The 18577-nt window shown below is 49.5% G+C and overlaps 1 protein-coding gene across 1 annotated transcript in view; it reads right to left on the bottom strand.

The window, feature by feature from the left end:
- The window catches only part of Slit1 (slit guidance ligand 1), a 144562-nt gene that overhangs the window by 9997 nt on the left and 115988 nt on the right, over nt 1–18577 (bottom strand). The window contains exons 24-32 of the mRNA XM_041661124.1: nt 17513–17584; nt 16735–16806; nt 15865–15936; nt 8431–8594; nt 6670–6794; nt 6289–6386; nt 2559–2698; nt 2356–2449; nt 679–816 (exon numbers count right to left, since the gene is read on the bottom strand). Coding sequence (XP_041517058.1) covers nt 679–816; nt 2356–2449; nt 2559–2698; nt 6289–6386; nt 6670–6794; nt 8431–8594; nt 15865–15936; nt 16735–16806; nt 17513–17584 — 975 coding nt within the window. The remainder of the gene's footprint in view (nt 1–678; nt 817–2355; nt 2450–2558; nt 2699–6288; nt 6387–6669; nt 6795–8430; nt 8595–15864; nt 15937–16734; nt 16807–17512; nt 17585–18577) is intronic.

Below are 18577 nucleotides of genomic sequence, written 5' to 3'. Positions count from 1 at the left end.
GTAGGCCTATATATGCCGAGAGGCAGTTCACGCTCAAAAATGGGAAAATCCAATATTGTTTTATTAAAATGCCACTGCTCCCTACACTGCTCCACAGGTCAATAACGCTCCTACCAAATCCCAAACTACTTTTTTTGCAAAATTTGACTATCTAACCTGGAAATTCAACAAACCCAGGATAGCCAAAACAACCTCGGAAGAAAAAAAAAACCAAACAGGAGGACTTACACTTTCCAATTTAAAAACTCAGCACGAAGCTGCCGTAATAAAGACAGCATGCTGCTGGCATAAGAACAGTAAACAGAAGCATCCCTAAACCTGCAGGCCCTGGAGCTTTCGCCAGAAAGCCGAGACAATTGAATGAGGTGAAGGAAAAAAAAAAAAAGTCTTTTCAACCAATAGTGCTGGGACAGCTGGATGCCCACATTCAGAAGCATGACAATAACTCCTTCTAAATTCCTTCTTTACTGTTCCCATCTTCAGACTTCAACAAACAGGTTTGGAAGTCTATGCCCAAATTCTAAGTGGTTGTTTGACCCTCCCAAGTTTGCATAGTTGGGACCGGTGGAGTCACACCCATACCTCCAGCACTCAGCTCCCAGAATGGGACTGTTACTCTCCTGAGCCAGTCCCACCCGAGGCAGGGGAATTGCTCACAGTGTGGCCCCAGAGGCTCACCTGTAGCCCTCAGCACAGAGGCAGGCGTAGCTGTTGACCTCATCCACACATTGAGCCCCGTTCTGACAGCGGTGATCCCTGCAGTCATCCTGATTTTCGCTGCATTTGTCACCGGTGTAACCTGGCACACACTCACACCTGTGGTGGACAGAGAGAGGGTCAGCCGACGTTCATCCTGCCTCTGCAGAGTCTCTTTTACTAAGGACAGAGCTGTATGTGGGGGAATCTGGGCTGGAAAAGTCCAAGTAACCCCTGAACCCCTAATAATTAATTAATTTTTGCCCTGGCAATGCTGAAGTATGCATGGGCAGCGGTTCTATTGAACTTGTTCATATTGGGTCTCATGGCATAAGCTGATGAGGATGACTCAAGAGGGCATCAGAGATCTCATTACAGATGGTTGTAAGCCACCATGCGGTTGCTGGGAATTGAACTCGGGACCTTTGGAAGAACAGTGCTCTTAACCTCTGAGCCACCTCTCCAGCTCCCTGTCTGAACTATCAACTCCAAACCCCACGTAAGCAGACTGCATTCTTGCCTGGAGTTGTTTCTCATTTCAAACCCAGTGCTTCTCAGGCTGGAAAGACGATTGTTAGCCTGCTATACATATATATGCACAAGTACAGAACCCGTCTCCTATTACAGTGTTAATCCTGACCACATAAAATGGCACACTGCTCCCTGGTTGGCTTTGCCATCTCTGCTCCCATTCCTGTACCTTACAAAGGAGCGCAATGTCTCTCTCATTTTCACAGAGGCCTTGCTGCAGTCCACTGTGCATGTTTAGCTGGTCCCCAACAGTCCCTGGACACTACTGCCTACATAGCAGGCTTCTTCAGGTCTCTACCGCTAGCCTTAGTCCCAATTCCTGGGCTTGAGTCACTCCGCCATAGACCACAGGAAGTCCGAGCCTAACAACTCTTTGCTGACTTCATGGAGGGGAGGAGGGGCATTCCAGGAATGGGACTGTGTATAAGAGAGTGACATTTTCAAAATCCCATATGACCTTTATCCAGCAACCTCCAGGTGACAAGCCCTTCTACATAATCCAGTTAGTGCAATGACTCCTTGCTCTGGGTGGACAGGTTTTGGAATTCTGAGCTTTGGAGCCACACTTAGGTCATAGACCGCATATAATTGAGCATATATGGAAGTTGCCAGGGGCATCTGAGGCCGTCCAGTAAACAGCTAAGTCTAGACTCCCACAGAACCTATGCATATTCACCCTCCACGGAGGAGCGGCAAGTGTGAACAGCCTTCCACAAGCCTTCCTTTCAGGTAAGGCTTTGTTCTGGGGGTTTCTTTAATTTTGTGAGCTTTGTGGCTTTTGTGATTGGGGTGAGAGGTCATGGACCTGGCATAAATGGCTGTGATTGGAGCATGGCTGTCAGGCTCAGTGAGTACCTTCCAAAGGAATGCCTTCTCACGTCCCTTCGTGAGCACCTCAAGAGGACTCTACTGCTGCTCCCAGTTCCCAATGAGAAGAGTGGGCTCGGTCCTGCCAGCACCTACGCAGGGCCAAGCTGCAGCAAGTCACACCCCCCAGGCTGTGTGGCCAAAGCTGTGCCCATAGCCACCTCTATGATGGCTCTCAGGAACCCAGACCAACATATGAGGAAGGGAGGGAGGGACGAAGCCAAGCCTAGGCTGGAGTCACTGGCAGTGGGGGACACTGACCTGGGCCCATCCGGGGTGCCCACACACTGGGCCTCATGCTGACACGGGTTCAGATCCGGGGAGCAGAAGTCCACCAGCTGCTCACAGGCCCTTCCTAGGGGAAGAAGAAGCAAGAGGCAGCAGATGCTGCAGTCTTCTCTGGAGCCCATGCAGACGTTGGCGTCCCCAAAGGATGGGGCATGCCTTGACCCTGCAGTGCTTACCTGTGTACTGCAGAGGGCACCGGCAGGTGTAATTGCCCACACCGTCCACACAGACACCTCCGTTGACACAGGCGTCTTTCACACAATCATCTGTGTTCACTCCACAGGTCGGCCCCTCGAAACCAGAGGGACAGGAGCACCTGCGGTGGAGGGGGCGGGGGTGGATGAAGAGGGACAGGGAAAGCCTGGCCACTGGTCAGAATCCTTAGTCCATATGTTTGGGGCTTCTACTTTAGACCAGAAGGTGAACAGATTAGAAAGTAACAAGCCTGGCTCCACCTTCAAGGAATCCTCTGGCTTGCAGTGTGGTGGGGGAGACAAACAGGAGACAGTGGCCCAAAGAGAAGTACTATCAGGATGGTGGAGCCTCCGAAGCCAGGTGTGGGCAGAGTGCTCCTAACCCTTCCTCAGCAGGGCATGGTCAGGCAGACTTCCTGGAAGAGGTGAGGGTCTAGCCTCGACAAGAATTCCAACACAGGAGGGGAGGCAGTAGGTACAGAGGGACTGGCAAAGCCCGAAGTGAGAAGGCAGGATCTGCCCGTCTACACTGCTCAAATCTTTCAGGGCACAGACTTCAGAAAGAGAGTAATGATAGGACTGGGCCGAGCAGTAGCTGGGCTGTAGAAGGTTCTAGAAGTTGGTGATTAAAAACCAGGGGACTCCTTAGCCTCAGGCATGTGAGGTTTCCCAAGGGCTATAAGGGCCAGAGAGTGTGGCCTGAGGGATTCACAGCCAGCAAATGTCCATAGATCTCCTTCATCTTTCCCAGGCCTCAGCAAAGGCGTCACTCTCTGCCCAAGCAGGAGGTAGGTAGGCTGTGCCTCCAGGTGTCAAGAAAAACAGCAAGTCAACCATTAAAAATAACTGACAGGGCCCGTGGAGCTGTCATTTGACAGAACTGAAATACTGTCGCCACCTGCTCACACAGGAGATTTGGGCATATAAACCGGAAGGGTTTCCAAAATCTGCGTGGCAGGTCTATGACAAATCCTGATCCTGACAGTGGGTTTATGTGAACAGACCTCCCCAGGAAGTCTGTAATATACATTCAAACAAAACATCAAGGCAGCTGTTCTCTCCTACCGCACACGGACCATCTACGGACACACAAACCAACTGACACAGAATAGAGCCATCCACCCATGAAGGAGGTCAGTCTCAGAAACATTACCTTGTGGGTAGCAATGTTAAATTTTATAATAGTTGTGTTGGTTTGTATGTTATTAGTCATCATTAACTCAGACACAGAAACTTCTTCTGATCTTATTTATTTTTATGAATAAGGGTGTTCTGTCTACATGTATGTATGTGCACCACCTACATGTGTGGCGGCCTTAGAGACCAGAAAAAGGCATCAGGTCCACTGAGGCTGGAGTTATCGATGGCTATGAGCCACCATGCAGGAGCTGGGACTCAACCCTGGGTCCTCTGGAAGAGCAGCCAGTGCTCTTACCCACTGAGCCATCTATCCATGCCCCAAAGAAACTTTAATAACTTTTTTTGAGATAAGGTCTCATTTATGTACCTCAAACTGGCTTCAAACTCATAATCCTCCTGCCTCAGTCTCCTGCATGCTAGGATTACCTATGTGTACTACCAGACCCAGCTGTAGGATTACCTATGCAAACCACCAGACCAAGCCATAGGATTACCTATGTATACCACCAGACCCAGCCTAAGATTACCTATGTATACCACCAAACCCAGCCTAGGATTACCTATGTATATCACCAGATCCAGCCATAGGATTACCTATGTGTACCACCAGACCCAGCCACAGGATTACCTATACATACCACTAGACCCAGGCAAAAGAAACTTCTAATTAGAAGTTTATGGTGACAAGAAACGGGGAGGGCTTTAAACTTCAGCTTTTATGCCCTCATTGGGGGCAGTCGCTCCTGGCATACAATCATATCACAATAGAGACCTGAAGGGTGGAACACAGTGGAAATACTAGCTGCAGCCAGAAAGGGAAAGATGGTTTTCATTGCTATGGAGAAGCTTGCTGGTGACATTTCAAAGGTACCTAAAGTTATGTGGGGTACCAGAAGCTGTGATCTAGAACTCTGGGGGCCAAAATAAAAGGATATCTGCGTATTACGGGGCAGCCTTGGTTCCCCAATACACCCTGCCTAGAAAAAAACGTAATGAATAAATAATAAGTTAAAAATGGTACCCAATTGCTATGCACAACAGATACCACTGGGGGATGGGGGTAGCATACTTAACCTACTTGTTTTATTTTAAAACAGCAAGAATATTTATGATATCCATGACACTGTCTCCTTTGCATGGAAGAAACAAACTTACAATGAAAAAATGTAGCTGTTGGTCTAAGAACATTTGTGTGGGGTGGTCTACATCTGCTCCGGAGCTTGTGCCACAGGCATCTTCTGGAGTTCGGTTTTAAGCTAGGATGACAGGACATTTGCGCAGAAAGTCTTCTGGCAAAATCTCAGGGCATAAGGCAGGTGGAAAGGACGTCTCCCCTCCCACCTGGTGCTATAGGCTGCCTGGCTGCAGGATGTAAGGCCAACCCGCTTGCCCCCCATCCCAGAAGGGGCATCCCAGCCCTGTGCAGGAGCCGAGGACCAGAACGGGGAGAAAGCTTGACTGGAGCTGCTGCTTGCCCCTGAGGTGCGCCTGCCTATTGTAAGGATGCGTTTCCAAGGCAACACTGGAGGAGAGGCACTTAGCACTTTATTTTTTACATCTGGTAATTTGGGTCTGCAGAGGCAGGTTTGGCCATTTCCGCCCATAAATTCAACATCATTTTCTGAGGAGCCAATTTGTTCAGTAGGCAATTTATCGCCAGCAGCTAAGTACTGTGTTCCTCAGAAAAGCTCTGGGAGGGCGGGATGGGGTGGGGGCTTCCTGGGGAAAGCAGGCTCGTGCAGGGGTGAAGATATAACATCTGCTCTGGATGGGCTCGAGTATGCTAAGTGGTGAGGGCAGCTGCATCCAGAGCATGGGAAATGCCTGCCGTTCAGGGTGGGATCCCTCCCCGCAGTGGCCAGCCAGTGAGAGTCACGCAAAGGTAGGGCGCCAAAAGGAGTGACCAGGATGTGACTCCACCTTTGTCTGTTCAGCGAACACAGGGCTAGCCACAGCTTCTAGAGACTTGTTCAGCTTAAAATGGGGGCTCAGAGGGCCCGTGGAGATTTAAAAGATTCTTAGGGGGGCTGGAGAGATTGCTCAGCGGTTAAGAGTACTGGCTGCTCTTCAAGAGGACCCGGGTTCAATTCCCAGCACCCACAGGACAGCTCACAGCTGTCTAACTAACTCCAGTTCCAGGGGACCTAGTACCCTCACACAGACATGCAGACAAGCAAAACACCAATGCACATTAAATTAAAATAAATAAATTATATAGAAAAGTTTTTAAAAAGTCTTATATGCCCCCAACCACTCCCCAGCACTGCCATGGTATTTACTCTGGGCTATAGGTTCCCAGTGTGTGGGAAACACTCCTGGCCCCTCCCTAGAGCAGTGGAAGCCAGCCCAGGCCCAGGCGCTCCCCTGTGAGCCTGTGCTGTCCAGCGCCTGCTGCTCCACAGGTGCTCTGCCCATACTCTTCCAGGTGAGAAGGAACTCAAAGAACACGTGACTATAATCTGGAACACAGGTCTGTTCTCCCTGCCCACCCTCATCTCCAGCACAGGTCGAGACTTCGATGCTGGGCCTGTCAGCCCTCCCCAACCCCATCTCACACCCCATGGACACTCACGTGAAGCCAGCATCCTCGCCCTCGTGGGGATGGCAGGTTCCCCCATTTCCACATGGGTTGCTGGAACAGCTGTCCAGGGACACTTCACAGTCTCGGCCCTGGAGGAGAAGCCAGCAATGAGGACTCCAGGGAGAGCCAAGGGCATTGGTATGAGGAAAGAAACAGCCCTCGGCAACTCTGCTTGTCTACCACAGGGTTGCCTCTTCCTTCCTTCATTTACTGATTCATCAGCATGTCCATCCGCCCAAAGGTTAAGTCACTGGTAATAAGGTCAACTTACACACATGTTCTGGGCTAGACCAGCCAACGACATAGCCTGTTGTGCATGGCCTGCCTTGCAGCAGATAGAACCCTGTTCCTCCAGCTCCAGCCTCCACTCACCTTGTAGCCACTGGGACAGGTACACCTGTATACCTCAAGAGGGTCATTGTGGCAGGTGCCCTGGTTCTGGCATGGGCTGGACAAGCAGGGATCACACTTGGCCTGAACTGCCAGACTGGGGAGACCTGTGGTAAGAGGGAGAGCATTAGTGGGCATGTGGGAGCTTGGGGCTCTGCCCTAAAAAATACCCTCCTCCCAGGAGACATGCCTTCACCACGAGTGTTGAAGGTCACGCTGCACCCCTCAGCTCAGTCCAGCTTTCCAGCTGCAGAACCCACTTCCCACAGGGTCCCTGGCAGCCCCTGATTGATACGTAGTTGTGAGAACTCTGCAGTTCCCAACAGGTGGAAACTATATTCAGAGTGGCTATGGCCACTCTAAGAGTAAGAGAGTAGCAAAATTGTGATCGCTGACTTCGCCTGACTCTGCCCCTCATGCCCTCAGAGGCAATCACCTCAGCCTACAGCCTACTCAGCAGAGGGGGAACCATGTGCCTGAGCTTGGCTCTGCAGGGAAGCCACATGGGGAAAGTCCACAAGCCTTGAGGTTCTTCCTCTCCACATCAGCAGCAGGGAGAACCTTCCCTAGTACCTACCAGGCTACACAGGCCCCTCTCTCCAGACCACCTTCACTGGGAGAATAAGGAGCCTGGCAGCAAGGGTACCTGGGTACCAACCCTGAGGGACACCAAAATTTCCCAAGAGAGAATAAGGAAATCTGGTCACTCAACTCAGGCTCCCCCAGGAGGTTCCTTCTGGAAGAGGTGACATATTAGTTCTGATGAAGAGGTATGCGCATGAACAGAAATTAAAAAAAGAAAAAGACCTTTCCACAGGACAGAGCCTGCTGGAGGGACTTCCAGACACAGACAAAGTTGTTGTTTCTTGACCTAGTATTGGTGTCTCAGTGAACTCGGTAGTAAACACGCATTGGGCTCTTTTCTCATGTCAGTACTTTTCCGGATGTTGTTATATCCAGCTAAGAAGAATACCTTGAAAAAAGTATTTAGCACCGCTTTGCCAGCTAGTAAATGCCAAGCATATATTAGCACAGATCGGCTTGGTCCTAGCAGCCGCTACAGAGTGGTGCTTTGAACTGTGACAGCTTCCTGCACACAGGGTGGCCTGGGCCTCCTCATTAACCTACAGCTGTCAGTTTCATTTCCTATGGTGGCCTCTGAGCTTGCAGAGGGCAAGAGCCATGCCCCAGGGTCCCTAGGGTCCTCCCGTAGCTCCCCCTGCACACAAAGCTGAGCCCAGGCAGCCGCTCAGCCACCTGTCTTTGCTCCGCAAGGTTCTGCAGATCCCCTGAACTAGGATTTGTAGCTGTTGGAGGTAACAGACCGCCAGTCGTGATGTGACTCTGTGTTCTGCAAATGTCAAGAAAGCATCAGCTGGTCCTCTGGGCCCACCAGGGCCAGAGTAGGGTTTCAGCTAATTGTCCAGGACTTCTATCTAAGGGACGTCTGAGTGCCTGAATTACAAGGAGCCTGGGAGCTTCGAAATGCTATTTTAGTTTTTCTTACGTAACCATGGGCAAGAATGAAAGCCTTAATAGACCGGGATTTTTCTGCCTGGCCTTTTCGCTTATTGGATATCAAGACTGGAAGGCAGCCGTGCTAACAAGAGAACATCATTTCTATTCTTTGATTCTACCATCAGTGGGACCCAGGTACCCAGGAGTATCTGGAAGACCCTACCAGGACTCAGCAAGTCCTCCGGTCCCTCCGGTCCACCGCTTCTCTCATGCTCCTGGGCTCACCTTGGCATTCAAATTTCTTGGCAGGTGTTGTAAGCAGAAGTTTGCCTTCCATGTCTGGGGGTCCAGCACAGCGGGCAATGCCAGGTTCCTTGTAGCCAGTCTTCACCCAGCTGGAGAGCCATCGGAGGTGGCAGTCGCAGTACAGGGGGTTGGCTCCAATGGCCCTGGGACAGGCAGCAGAGAAAAGCAGGCATTCCAGTGTCAGAAGCCTTGACCCACTGAGCACATAGCGATGCAGGTCACCCATAGCTCCTCTTTAAACACTCCATACGCATTGTCTTACTTAGATGATTTCTGTGCCCAGACACAGACTTAGGAAGATTGAGTAATTGCCCTAGACCAATGAAGGGAGATCTGGATTTGGAACCCAGGCCGCCAGGAACAGAGGCTCTGTTCTCGGAGCCTCCACAGGGCTTGAGGGAGAAGGCAGCCAGCATTTACTCTTGCAGAGAAATGGCTGCTGCTCCTGCCTTCATGCATCCAGTGCTCTCATTAACCCCACACACAAGCTCCCTGCATCTGTACAATGTTGAACTGAGCATTGCATGGAATAAATAATTTCCCTGGGGCCACACTGTAGCTAAGGGCAGCCTCTCACTCTAAACTCTGAACTGCCTGTCTGGGAAGCCCAGTCACTTTTGTTTTTCTTTTCATTTTTAACTAAGCAAAGAGCACATGCACGCATTCTTACTTGCGAGTCTTTTTCAAATGTTGCAGAACAATGTGCTAAGTGCCATGACACATACACACACACACACACACGTGCGCACGCATGCACACACACACACTCATGCACACACACACTCATGCACACACTTTTTTGTTTTTATTTTTCCTTTCTTTCCTTTTTTTTGGGGGGGAGGGGGAGATGGGTCTCACTGTGTAGCCTTGGCTAGCCTGGAACTCACTATGTAGAATAGGCTGGCCATGAACTCATAAAAATCTGCCTGTCTCTGCCTCCTGAGTGCAGAGATTAAAGATGTACCACCATGCCCAGAAATATTTGTTTATTTTTATTTTATGTGCATTGGTGTTTTGCCTGCAGATATGTCCGTGTGAGGGAGCTGGATCAGCTAGAACAAAGTTACAGACAGTTGTGAGCTGCCATGTGGGTAATGGGAATCGAACCCAGGTCCTCTGGAAGAACAGCCAGTGCTCTTAACTTCAAAGCCATCTCTCCAGTCCCAACTTAAGTTTTTTTTTAAGGGCATATTCCAGTGTTGCTGATGGGAGTGCGGAATGGTATAACTCCAATTCCAGGTGCAATTGCTTTGTGACAGTTTCTCCTACAGACACCTGTGTGACAGACTGCTGCGATGGTCTCAAAGTCCCCTCCAAATGCATGCTGAGACTGCATTTCATTGGTCCGGTGTTGGAAGATGGCTCTTTAAAACAGGTAACAGTCAGGAGGACACTGTCATTCCCCCAGAGCTGGGCCAGCTGCCGTAGAAGTGGATGCCGGCTACTGAGGATCTGTCTGGCCTCACTGCTACCCTGTCATGTGAATGTCCGATCATGTTTCTGCCATGTCATTACTGTGCTTCTGCACTTCCAGGCTGCAGAAAAGACCAGAATAAACTTTTCACATCATCCTTTGTCCAGTCTGTAGCTGCAGAAAATGACCCAGGACCTGGAAATTGCCACTATTTGCCAGCCGGTAACTGGTTAAATAAACCATGCTATGCTCACAGTATGCCGCTGTCCTCCACAGAGGGACACAGGTGGCACCGTTACCAAGCTCGTGGGTGTGTGGCCTTCCGGCCCTTTCCCACATGGACGCATACGGTTCCTATCTGCTGTGTGTCACATCCCAACAGCGTGTTTCTTGTCACTAGCCAGCGGGTCTTGGAAACCTTCCAGGTCGGCATATAGGAATCCGCTTCATTTTGCCAAAGTGCTCTGGGAAGAATAGGTTCCCTGTGGTTTAGTGAGCAGTTTCCCTATTGCTGGGCTTTCTGGCAGTTAAGAAGACTGTGAACATTCTTTTGCACATGGCTTCGTGAGGTGTGAGCTTTCCTCTAGAACAGATGCCCCTGAAATCCAGCTGATAGAAGTGGATGTCAAATGATGGAGCTGCCCCCAGCAGGCTGTATCAGCCTCCGTGGACCACGCCTGTGCCCTCACGTCTGCACCTGCCTGAGTACTGCCAGCTTCCCAGCCCTGTACCAACCCTATGGCAAGCTCCGAGTCTTGCCCCACACCCAGTGAGAGGCATAAAGAGAGGATGGGCATGTAATGGAATGGTCAGAGTTCTTCCTTTTGGTAAACAGATCAGCACCTGAAACTCATCCGTATCAACCGATTCTAAAACCTCAAGGTTGTGTGAGGTTAACGAGAAGGGGCGCATTCATCAGGTCACCGGATACTGAGCCACTTCCCACCTGTTCTGGCTTGCAGAGGAAGTGACCCCCCACACCCCAAGATAGGTACAGCCTGATAGAAGCGGCTGTGGCTCTGAACAGGAATCTCCCAGAATAGCACAGCTGACGCTGTGCAATCTTAAAAAACAGGCTGAGCAAGACTTGGACTGCAGCCTACCACAGCTGCTCCCTGCCCGTGACCTTGGGCTGTTCCCGTAACATCTCTGGGGCTCACTTTATGATTCAATAAAGAGCCTGCGATCAAGAGAGGAAGAGAGACAAGCACGCATAACCTAGAATGGGCGCCGAGGGACTCACGCAGCTCAGGAAGGAGGGCAGGTGCAACCTTGATGTGTATTTAATTTTCTGTCCTCGTGTGCTGACAGCATCCATCCTGGCTAATGGGATGAGCAAGATACCATCCTCTTCCCCCATCAGCACCAGAGCCTCTCAGACACACAGGAAGGTCAGAGGCAGACTCCAAAGATGACAGGAAGACAGATATTATGGTATATAAAATACTTATTTTTAAATATATTTTTGTATGAAATAAATATAAAAATATACTTACTTTAAAACATTATTTTTTTTAAATATTTATTTATTTATTATGTATACAATATTCTGTCTGTGTGTGTATGCCTGCAAGCCAGAAGAGGGCACCAGACCCTGTTACAGATGGTTGTGAGCCACCATGTGGTTGCTGGGAATTGAACTCAGGACCTTTGGAAGAGCAGGCAATGCTCTTAACCTCTGAGCCATCTCTCCATTATTTTAAAATATTATTTTCAAATTATCAAAAAGTAGCACAATTATGGCATTTAATAGCTTAGTATAGAATTTATAGTGAACTACAAGGAGTATAGGCCATTCATGAAGAGGATGGTTAGAGAAAAATCCCTCAAAGACTCGGATGTCGCCCTGAGTGTGGGGGCTCTTGACGTGACCGAGAGCTTCACAAACAGCCATCCTGGCACAGATGTCTACCACCAACATCAGCAATGCCGCACCTCAGATGTAAATGTCCCTTCCCTTCCCATTACTGAAACCTGCAGGGCCACAGCCTCATAAAGCCGCTCAAAGCCATCCGGGCTTGTCCCGCACGTGTGGCTGCTTGTTCCTGTCCTGGGCAAACATCAGCCTGCTTGCCCACGGCTGGTTTTTCCCAGTTGAGGACCACTGGCCCTCGTTGCCACAGCTCCCTTTCTCCTGGGGACTGGTTTGCCCAGTGGAAGCCGATGGAAACAACAACTTACACTCTTTTTCGGTCATTTGAGACAGGTTTCTCTGTGTAGCCCCAGTTATCCTGGAACTCTCTCTGTAGACCAGGCTAGCCTCAAACTCAGAGATCCACCTGTTTCTGCCTGAGTGCTGAGATTAAAGGTGTGTGCCTCCACACGCCAGCACAATTTACACATTTCAATCAAAAGGTCAGGAGACTGAGTTAGGAAGACGACGAATTTCAGGTCAGCTGGGCTATGTAGTGTGATTCTGTCTCAAAATATTAACTAGTTAGTTAAAATTTTTAAAAAAATTAAAGACAACTGAGGACCCAGTGGGGAGTGGAGAACAGGTCGGCCTAAGGGAGACTGGTTGGTAGAGCAGCAGCCAGGCGCCCCTCAATCCCAAAGGGCTGTGGCTTGGGAAAACACCCCACTGAGATTATAAATAGCTCCATGTTGTTGGTCTTCGGTGTAACTTGGGCACGCTGAAACCGAAGCTGTCTCCTCTGCTCATGCCAAGCCATGCCAGCTCCTATTAATGGAGCCTAGCCCAAGACAGCCCCTCCTAGTCTGAGCCAGAATTCTCAAACTGTAAACCCCTCCACCTGAACCCCCGCCCCCCTGCCCACTCATGGGTTCATGCATGTGCTGTCTTCATCCCCCTGGTCCCAGAGTCTGCAAAAGTGGTTCCTTGAGGACAGGAGCCATTGACTCCAGAGCTGGACCAGATGCTAGCTAACACCAAACACACTAGCTGGGTCCGTCAGTAGGACCGGAGTGAAGCCTGCCAAACACAAATCCCCACAAATCCTCAGTGCAGAGGAATGCAGGAAGAAAAGGATCATCCATCCTAAAATAGAATTAACTTCATTTTAGTTGATCCCCTTCCAGTCTGTCTGCTTTCCTTCCTCCTTTCACTGAAACAAAGACCCACTAGGTAGTCCAGGCTGGCCTGGAACTTGCAATCTTCCCCTATGCTGGGATTATAAGTGTACACTATTATGCAGAGCACCACCAGTCCTTATGTTCATATTTGTATCACATTAATTATTCTGCATGCCATCAAATAATAAATTACAGTGCCATAATTGTCATTAACTACTTACTTTTTAGCCACATGGGCATGGCATGATGTAATTAGTCATTTCTACCGAATTTTCACACCTACTTACCAATGAACATTGAAATTTGGCTTTCTAGCCTATAGCAGGGTAAAGGCAGCAAATTGCAGGGTTCTAACAGTGAAGGGCAACACTGGGGAACTGTAGCCATGAGCTCTGGTGGGCATGCAACCTTCTGGTATTTGGATGCAGGTTAGCCTTGAATTCATTGGCACAGGAAAAGACTTTCTAAACAGAATACCATTAGCCCAGATACTAAGACCAACAATTAATACATGAGACCTGATGAAACTGAAAAGCTTCTGTAAGTCAAAGGACACTGTCATTCAGACAAAGCAACAGCCTACAGAATGGGGAAAAAAAATTGTACCAACTACACATCTAATAGAAGGCTAATATCCAAAATACATAAAGCAGAATTTTCGGTAAAGGAAACTCAGATGGCTGAGAAACACTTAAATGCTAAACATCCTTAGTCATCAGGGAAATGCAAATCAAAACACACCTGTCAGAATGACTAAGATCAATGAAAACAAGTGACAGCTCATGCTGGCAAGGGTGCGGAGTAAGGGGAACACTCCTCCATTGCTGGGGTGTGGAGTAAGGGGAACACTCCTCCATTGCTGGGGTGTGGAGTAAGAGAAACACTCCTCCATTGCTGGGGTGTGGAGTAAGGGGAACACTCCTCCATTGCTGGCGGGAGTGCAAATTTATACAGCCACTGTGGAAATCGATATGGCAGCTCCTCAAGAAGATGGGAATCAACCTACTTCAAGATCCAGCTATTCTACATACCCAAAGGATGCTTCATCTCACCACAGAGACACTTGCTCAATCATGTTCATTTCTAGAACTGGAAATAGCCAGAAACTGGAAACAACCTAGATGTCCCTCAACAGAAGAATGGATAAACAAAATGTGGTACATTTACACAGTGACACACTACTCAACCGTTTAAAGCACGGGATCATGAAATCTGTGGGTAAATGGATGGAACTAGAGAGAAAAAAAATCATCGTGAATGAGGTAACCCAGACCCAGAAAGACAAATATGGTATGTATCCTCTTATAAGAGGATATTAGCTGTTAAGTCGATGATAATCAAGCTACAGTCCATAGACCTGCCCACAGAGGTTAGTTATCAAGGAAGATATGTGTGGGGGTGGGCACAGCTAGATCTCCCTAGGAAATGGAAGTAGAATAGATAGTTGTGGACGGAGGAGAGAGACAGGAATGGGAGATTCAAGTTGGGGTAAGGAGAAAAAAGGGACAAGGGAGGGAGTATGTGGAAAGACAGTTAAAATTAAGAGCCATTTGAGGGGTCATAAGGAAACCTAACATAGTATAAACTCCCTAAAATATATATGTATGTGAATGCACTACCTATTTTATGATCACTCTGACTTTGCAGATTAAAATATGGGAAAGACGATTCTCAGAACCCGGGGATGTCTAAGATGGCTGACTGAACTTCAAGAGAAACACCGCCGACACCAGGCTTTCTGATCTAAGGATACCTGCCTACTCGGGCCCTGGTGTGGAGGGGAGTCAGAGAAGATCAAAGCCTTCCAGATGCAGTCCATGTGGCCACAGTCTACAGGCACACCACAGCCAAGGGTACCCAGAAATGCCAGGAAGGTGTCTGTTCTGTACTATCCCAACCTCCAGGGTGAGGACAACCCTGCCTCAATCCTGGGCTTACCTATCTCCTCATTGTCTTATATACAATACATAATAAACAGCTGGTCATTTGTGTCATAGTCAGCGCACAAATCAGAAATGCTGACTGTATTCCCAGCCCCAGACAACCAACTCCACTACTCACTTTCAAAGCATTAGCATCACCCTGAACAGAAACTCTGCTCTGAGATATTAAGCCCCATTTGTTTATTTATTTGTGTGTGTGTGTGTGTGTGTGTGTGTGTGCGTGCGTGCACACACACGCAGGCATGTGAGGCCAGTTGACACCCTTGGGTGTTGTTTCTCAGGTCTCATACACTTTTTCTTTGAGGCATGGTTTCTTACTGGCCTGGAATTCATCAAACAGGTAAGGTCGGCCAGCTAATCAGTGAGCCCCCAGGGATCTGCCTGTCTCTGCCTCCTGGCTCTAGGATCAGTACATGTTACCATACCCAACTTTTTATGTGGGTTCTGGCGGTCAAGTCGAGGTCCTCATACTTGTATGGCAAGCGCTTTACTGACTGAGCCATCTCCCGAGTCCTCGCCTACTGCCTTTAAAGAATCATCACAGCACTGCCTGCTGTAGAGCCTGGGAAGCAACTCTATGCTATTCTACTTCTTTGGGAAATAGATCTCAGGATCTCATGCCCATGTGTGAAGCAGAAACTGTATTATGGGATAGTCTAAGAGCGTGGGCACTGGGGAGGAGCTGCCACCCCACCAGCGGTGCAGCTGGGCATACATCTTCCTTTCTGTAGCTCTCGTTCCTTTTGTGTAAAATGAGGAAACACTACCCCTGTTGTGGGATCGTTATGAGGGGGTCACACCGGCAGGGGACAGGTCCAGCGATCAACAAATGTTTGCTCCCACCTGCTAAAGGCCTGTTCTCCTACACTGAGTGTGTAAGAGGCCAAGAAGGAGACTGTGGAACATTCCCCAACTCAGGATAAAGGCAGCATGTTCCGATGAGCTGAGGGGCTTGGGCTCTCTCAGACTCCAAGTTCTGCTTAAATTCAAGGAGGCCCAGAGAACTGGGCTGGCATTACTCACAAGTGAGACAGAGACGTCACATCCGTAAAGATGCCCTCTTGGAGGGTGGAGACGTCATTGCCGTGCAAAGACCTGAGGAAAGAAGAGGCTGTGGAAGCCCAGGCCAGGGATAGGGAAGGATGCCTGGGGGAGGGGCTTCCTAGCCCTTGCTGAATGGACACACCATGCATGTCTGCTGGCAGGGAGACAGTCCCCAGCCCAACAACCCTGACCTGGTAGCCCCAGGAAGGAAAAGGGAGCCCTCAGAGTCCATGAAGGCCATCCTGTGCCCCCATACTGTGGGGGAAGCTCTTGACTTTGCCATCTAAAGAATTCGAGTTGAGTTTAATCATAAATAAGATAAGTAAACACACAGGCACTCCCTCTTTGCCAGGGGACAGAGACAGAGTGGGCTCTTTGTAAGGAGATTAACTTAGGCAGCCACAAGTTACGACTGCAGGAATGTCGCCTTGGTTCTGATGGAGTCAGGAGCCACCATAACAGACACAGCAGAACATTTTGGGCAGAGTCACTTTGAGAACTTGTAGAAAAAGTTCGCTGATTTCTGGAAGCAAACCCTGTCAATCTGAACAGAAGTCTCTTGTGCAAACAAAGGACTCCTTTATCTTAGGCACCCCACCCCTTCCCTGTCACACACACGTGCACAAACTAAACTTGGGATGATGGCCACCTCTGCTCTTGGATCATTTCCCACTTAAAACTTGGCTTCTCTAAGGGGTTTAAATGAGAGCATTCTGGGCTCCCATAATTGGACAGAGCATTGTCCCTCCTGGGGCTCCAAACCTGGGAATATTTCTGCCCACTAGGGGTAAGGGGTAAGACTCGGGTAATGGGGTAGACTTCTAGAAGAATGAGTTGGGAGAGACTTACAGCAGGCGCAGGGAACGGAGCCCCTGGAAGGCCAGAGGAGGGATGCACTGGAGGGCATTGTAGCTGAGGATCCTGTGGAAGGAAGGAAGGAAGGAAGGAAGGAAGATGCTATGATGAACCAGAGATGAAGGACCGTTCCCACCCCATCTTATAGGTGAGCGAGCTAAGGCTTTGAGGCCACTCCCCACCCCAGGGTCATGTCATTAAGTTATCAAATAGTATTTGTGCTAGGACTGTGTTTTTAGAGCCCACAGCTAACCCACTAACTCAAAAGATACCAAATAAATGAACCCGCCAGCAGACAGGCAGATTAGCAAGAGAATTGATTCTGTGGTAGACGTGGTTACAGGATAGAGAGTCATGGGCAGCCCCCGGGAAGGAACACCCACGTATGGAAGGATGTCGGAGTAACTGTGCTGAGTGGGGAAACCAAACTGGACCATGAATCTATTTAAATAAAATTCTCAACATACAGCCTAATCTGGGGCCTAGTTCTGGCTAGCCTCAAGCTTGTGACCATCCTCCTGCCTCAAAACATGTGCTAGCTTTATAAAAATGTGATAGATAGTTCAATTTTTGTACTTTCCCATTGTATTTCACAGTAAAAGTTGTTTTGTTTTTTAATTTGCCCATGGCCAAAATATCCAAGAAGTGATGGATGGGGTGTTATTTAGTCTGTAGGTGGGAAAGGGGTCTGCATGCGGTCACAAATGACAAGAGCGATGCCAGCATAGCCTGATGACATCCTGTGTGCCCACCCAGCCCTGCTGGGACTCACAGCGTGGTCAGCTGGCTCATGTTGGTGAAGGAAGAATTGCCCAAGGAGCTGATCTTGTTGTTGCTCAGGTCCCTGGAAAAAGCAAGAGCGTCAGTGTCTGGAAGAAAAGAAGGTTTTGCCCCTGGATGACTTCCAGAGCCTCTCCCCTCCCCCATCCGCTCTTGGCCCTTCCACAGCAGGGAGAGCCAGGCTCCCTAACTGGCGAGGATGTGGGGTCAATTGACTTGCAATTGACTACTGAGCTCCCTCTGTTCCTAATCTGCCTCCTGCATGCCCTCTGCAGGTACAGCTGGCACTGGCCAACTTCTACCTGGCAGGTCTAACAGCCCCTTCTCTGGGAAGCATAGCTGGAACACTAGGACCCCAAATTACGAGTGAAATCCCATTTTACACACCAAGAGCTGGAGTCTTCAGTCTCTCAGTATTAACTCACAGCTGGCCAGAGAAGGGCCAGACCAACCCCATCACCGCAATGTCTCCCATAGTCCATCCTCCGGCCGTGTTAGGTGGAGAACATCCTCACACACCCCTCCACCTACCCTGACCGTGTCTGTGTCCTCCCTGTGGTCCCAGCTTCTAATCCCTGGTCTCAGGATGGGAAGCCTTGCACCCCTTCAGTCCACTCTAGGTGCCCCCAGTGCTGTCTCTGGCTCCTCTCACTGTCTAGAGCTGATGGCACCACCCCCACAGCCACAGCCTGCCCTTTTCCAGAACCCCACTCCATAGTGCCCTACAGACCCTCAGCGGGGCTTGGCCTGGTGCTTCCTCAGCCCTCAACCTGGTTCTGTGACTGCTTCTTCCTTTCAGCCTTGGTACCATGGCCCCGCCTCTGGTCACTGTCCACATCCGTCCCCTTCCTAACTTCCTGCCTTTGTTAAGCCAGTGTCCACCAGTGGTTTCCTGAGACCTCCTCTCGACATCTTCGTCACACCCTCCTTCCAGCCAAGCCCTTACCTACAGCTGCTCTGCTGCTCCCTGCAACTTAGGGAGCCCTTGCCCCCCTCCTACATCCTCCCTAGCCGTCTAAGAGGTCCACTGGGGCCTCCTGGTCTGCCTGTTACCTAC

The sequence above is a fragment of the Microtus oregoni genome, unplaced genomic scaffold (genome assembly GCF_018167655.1).
Source record: "Microtus oregoni isolate MIOR12 unplaced genomic scaffold, Mior012 000012F_ref0000307, whole genome shotgun sequence".
NCBI classification, from domain to species: Eukaryota; Metazoa; Chordata; class Mammalia; order Rodentia; family Cricetidae; genus Microtus; species Microtus oregoni.
This window is presented reverse-complemented; position numbering and strand designations above follow the sequence as displayed.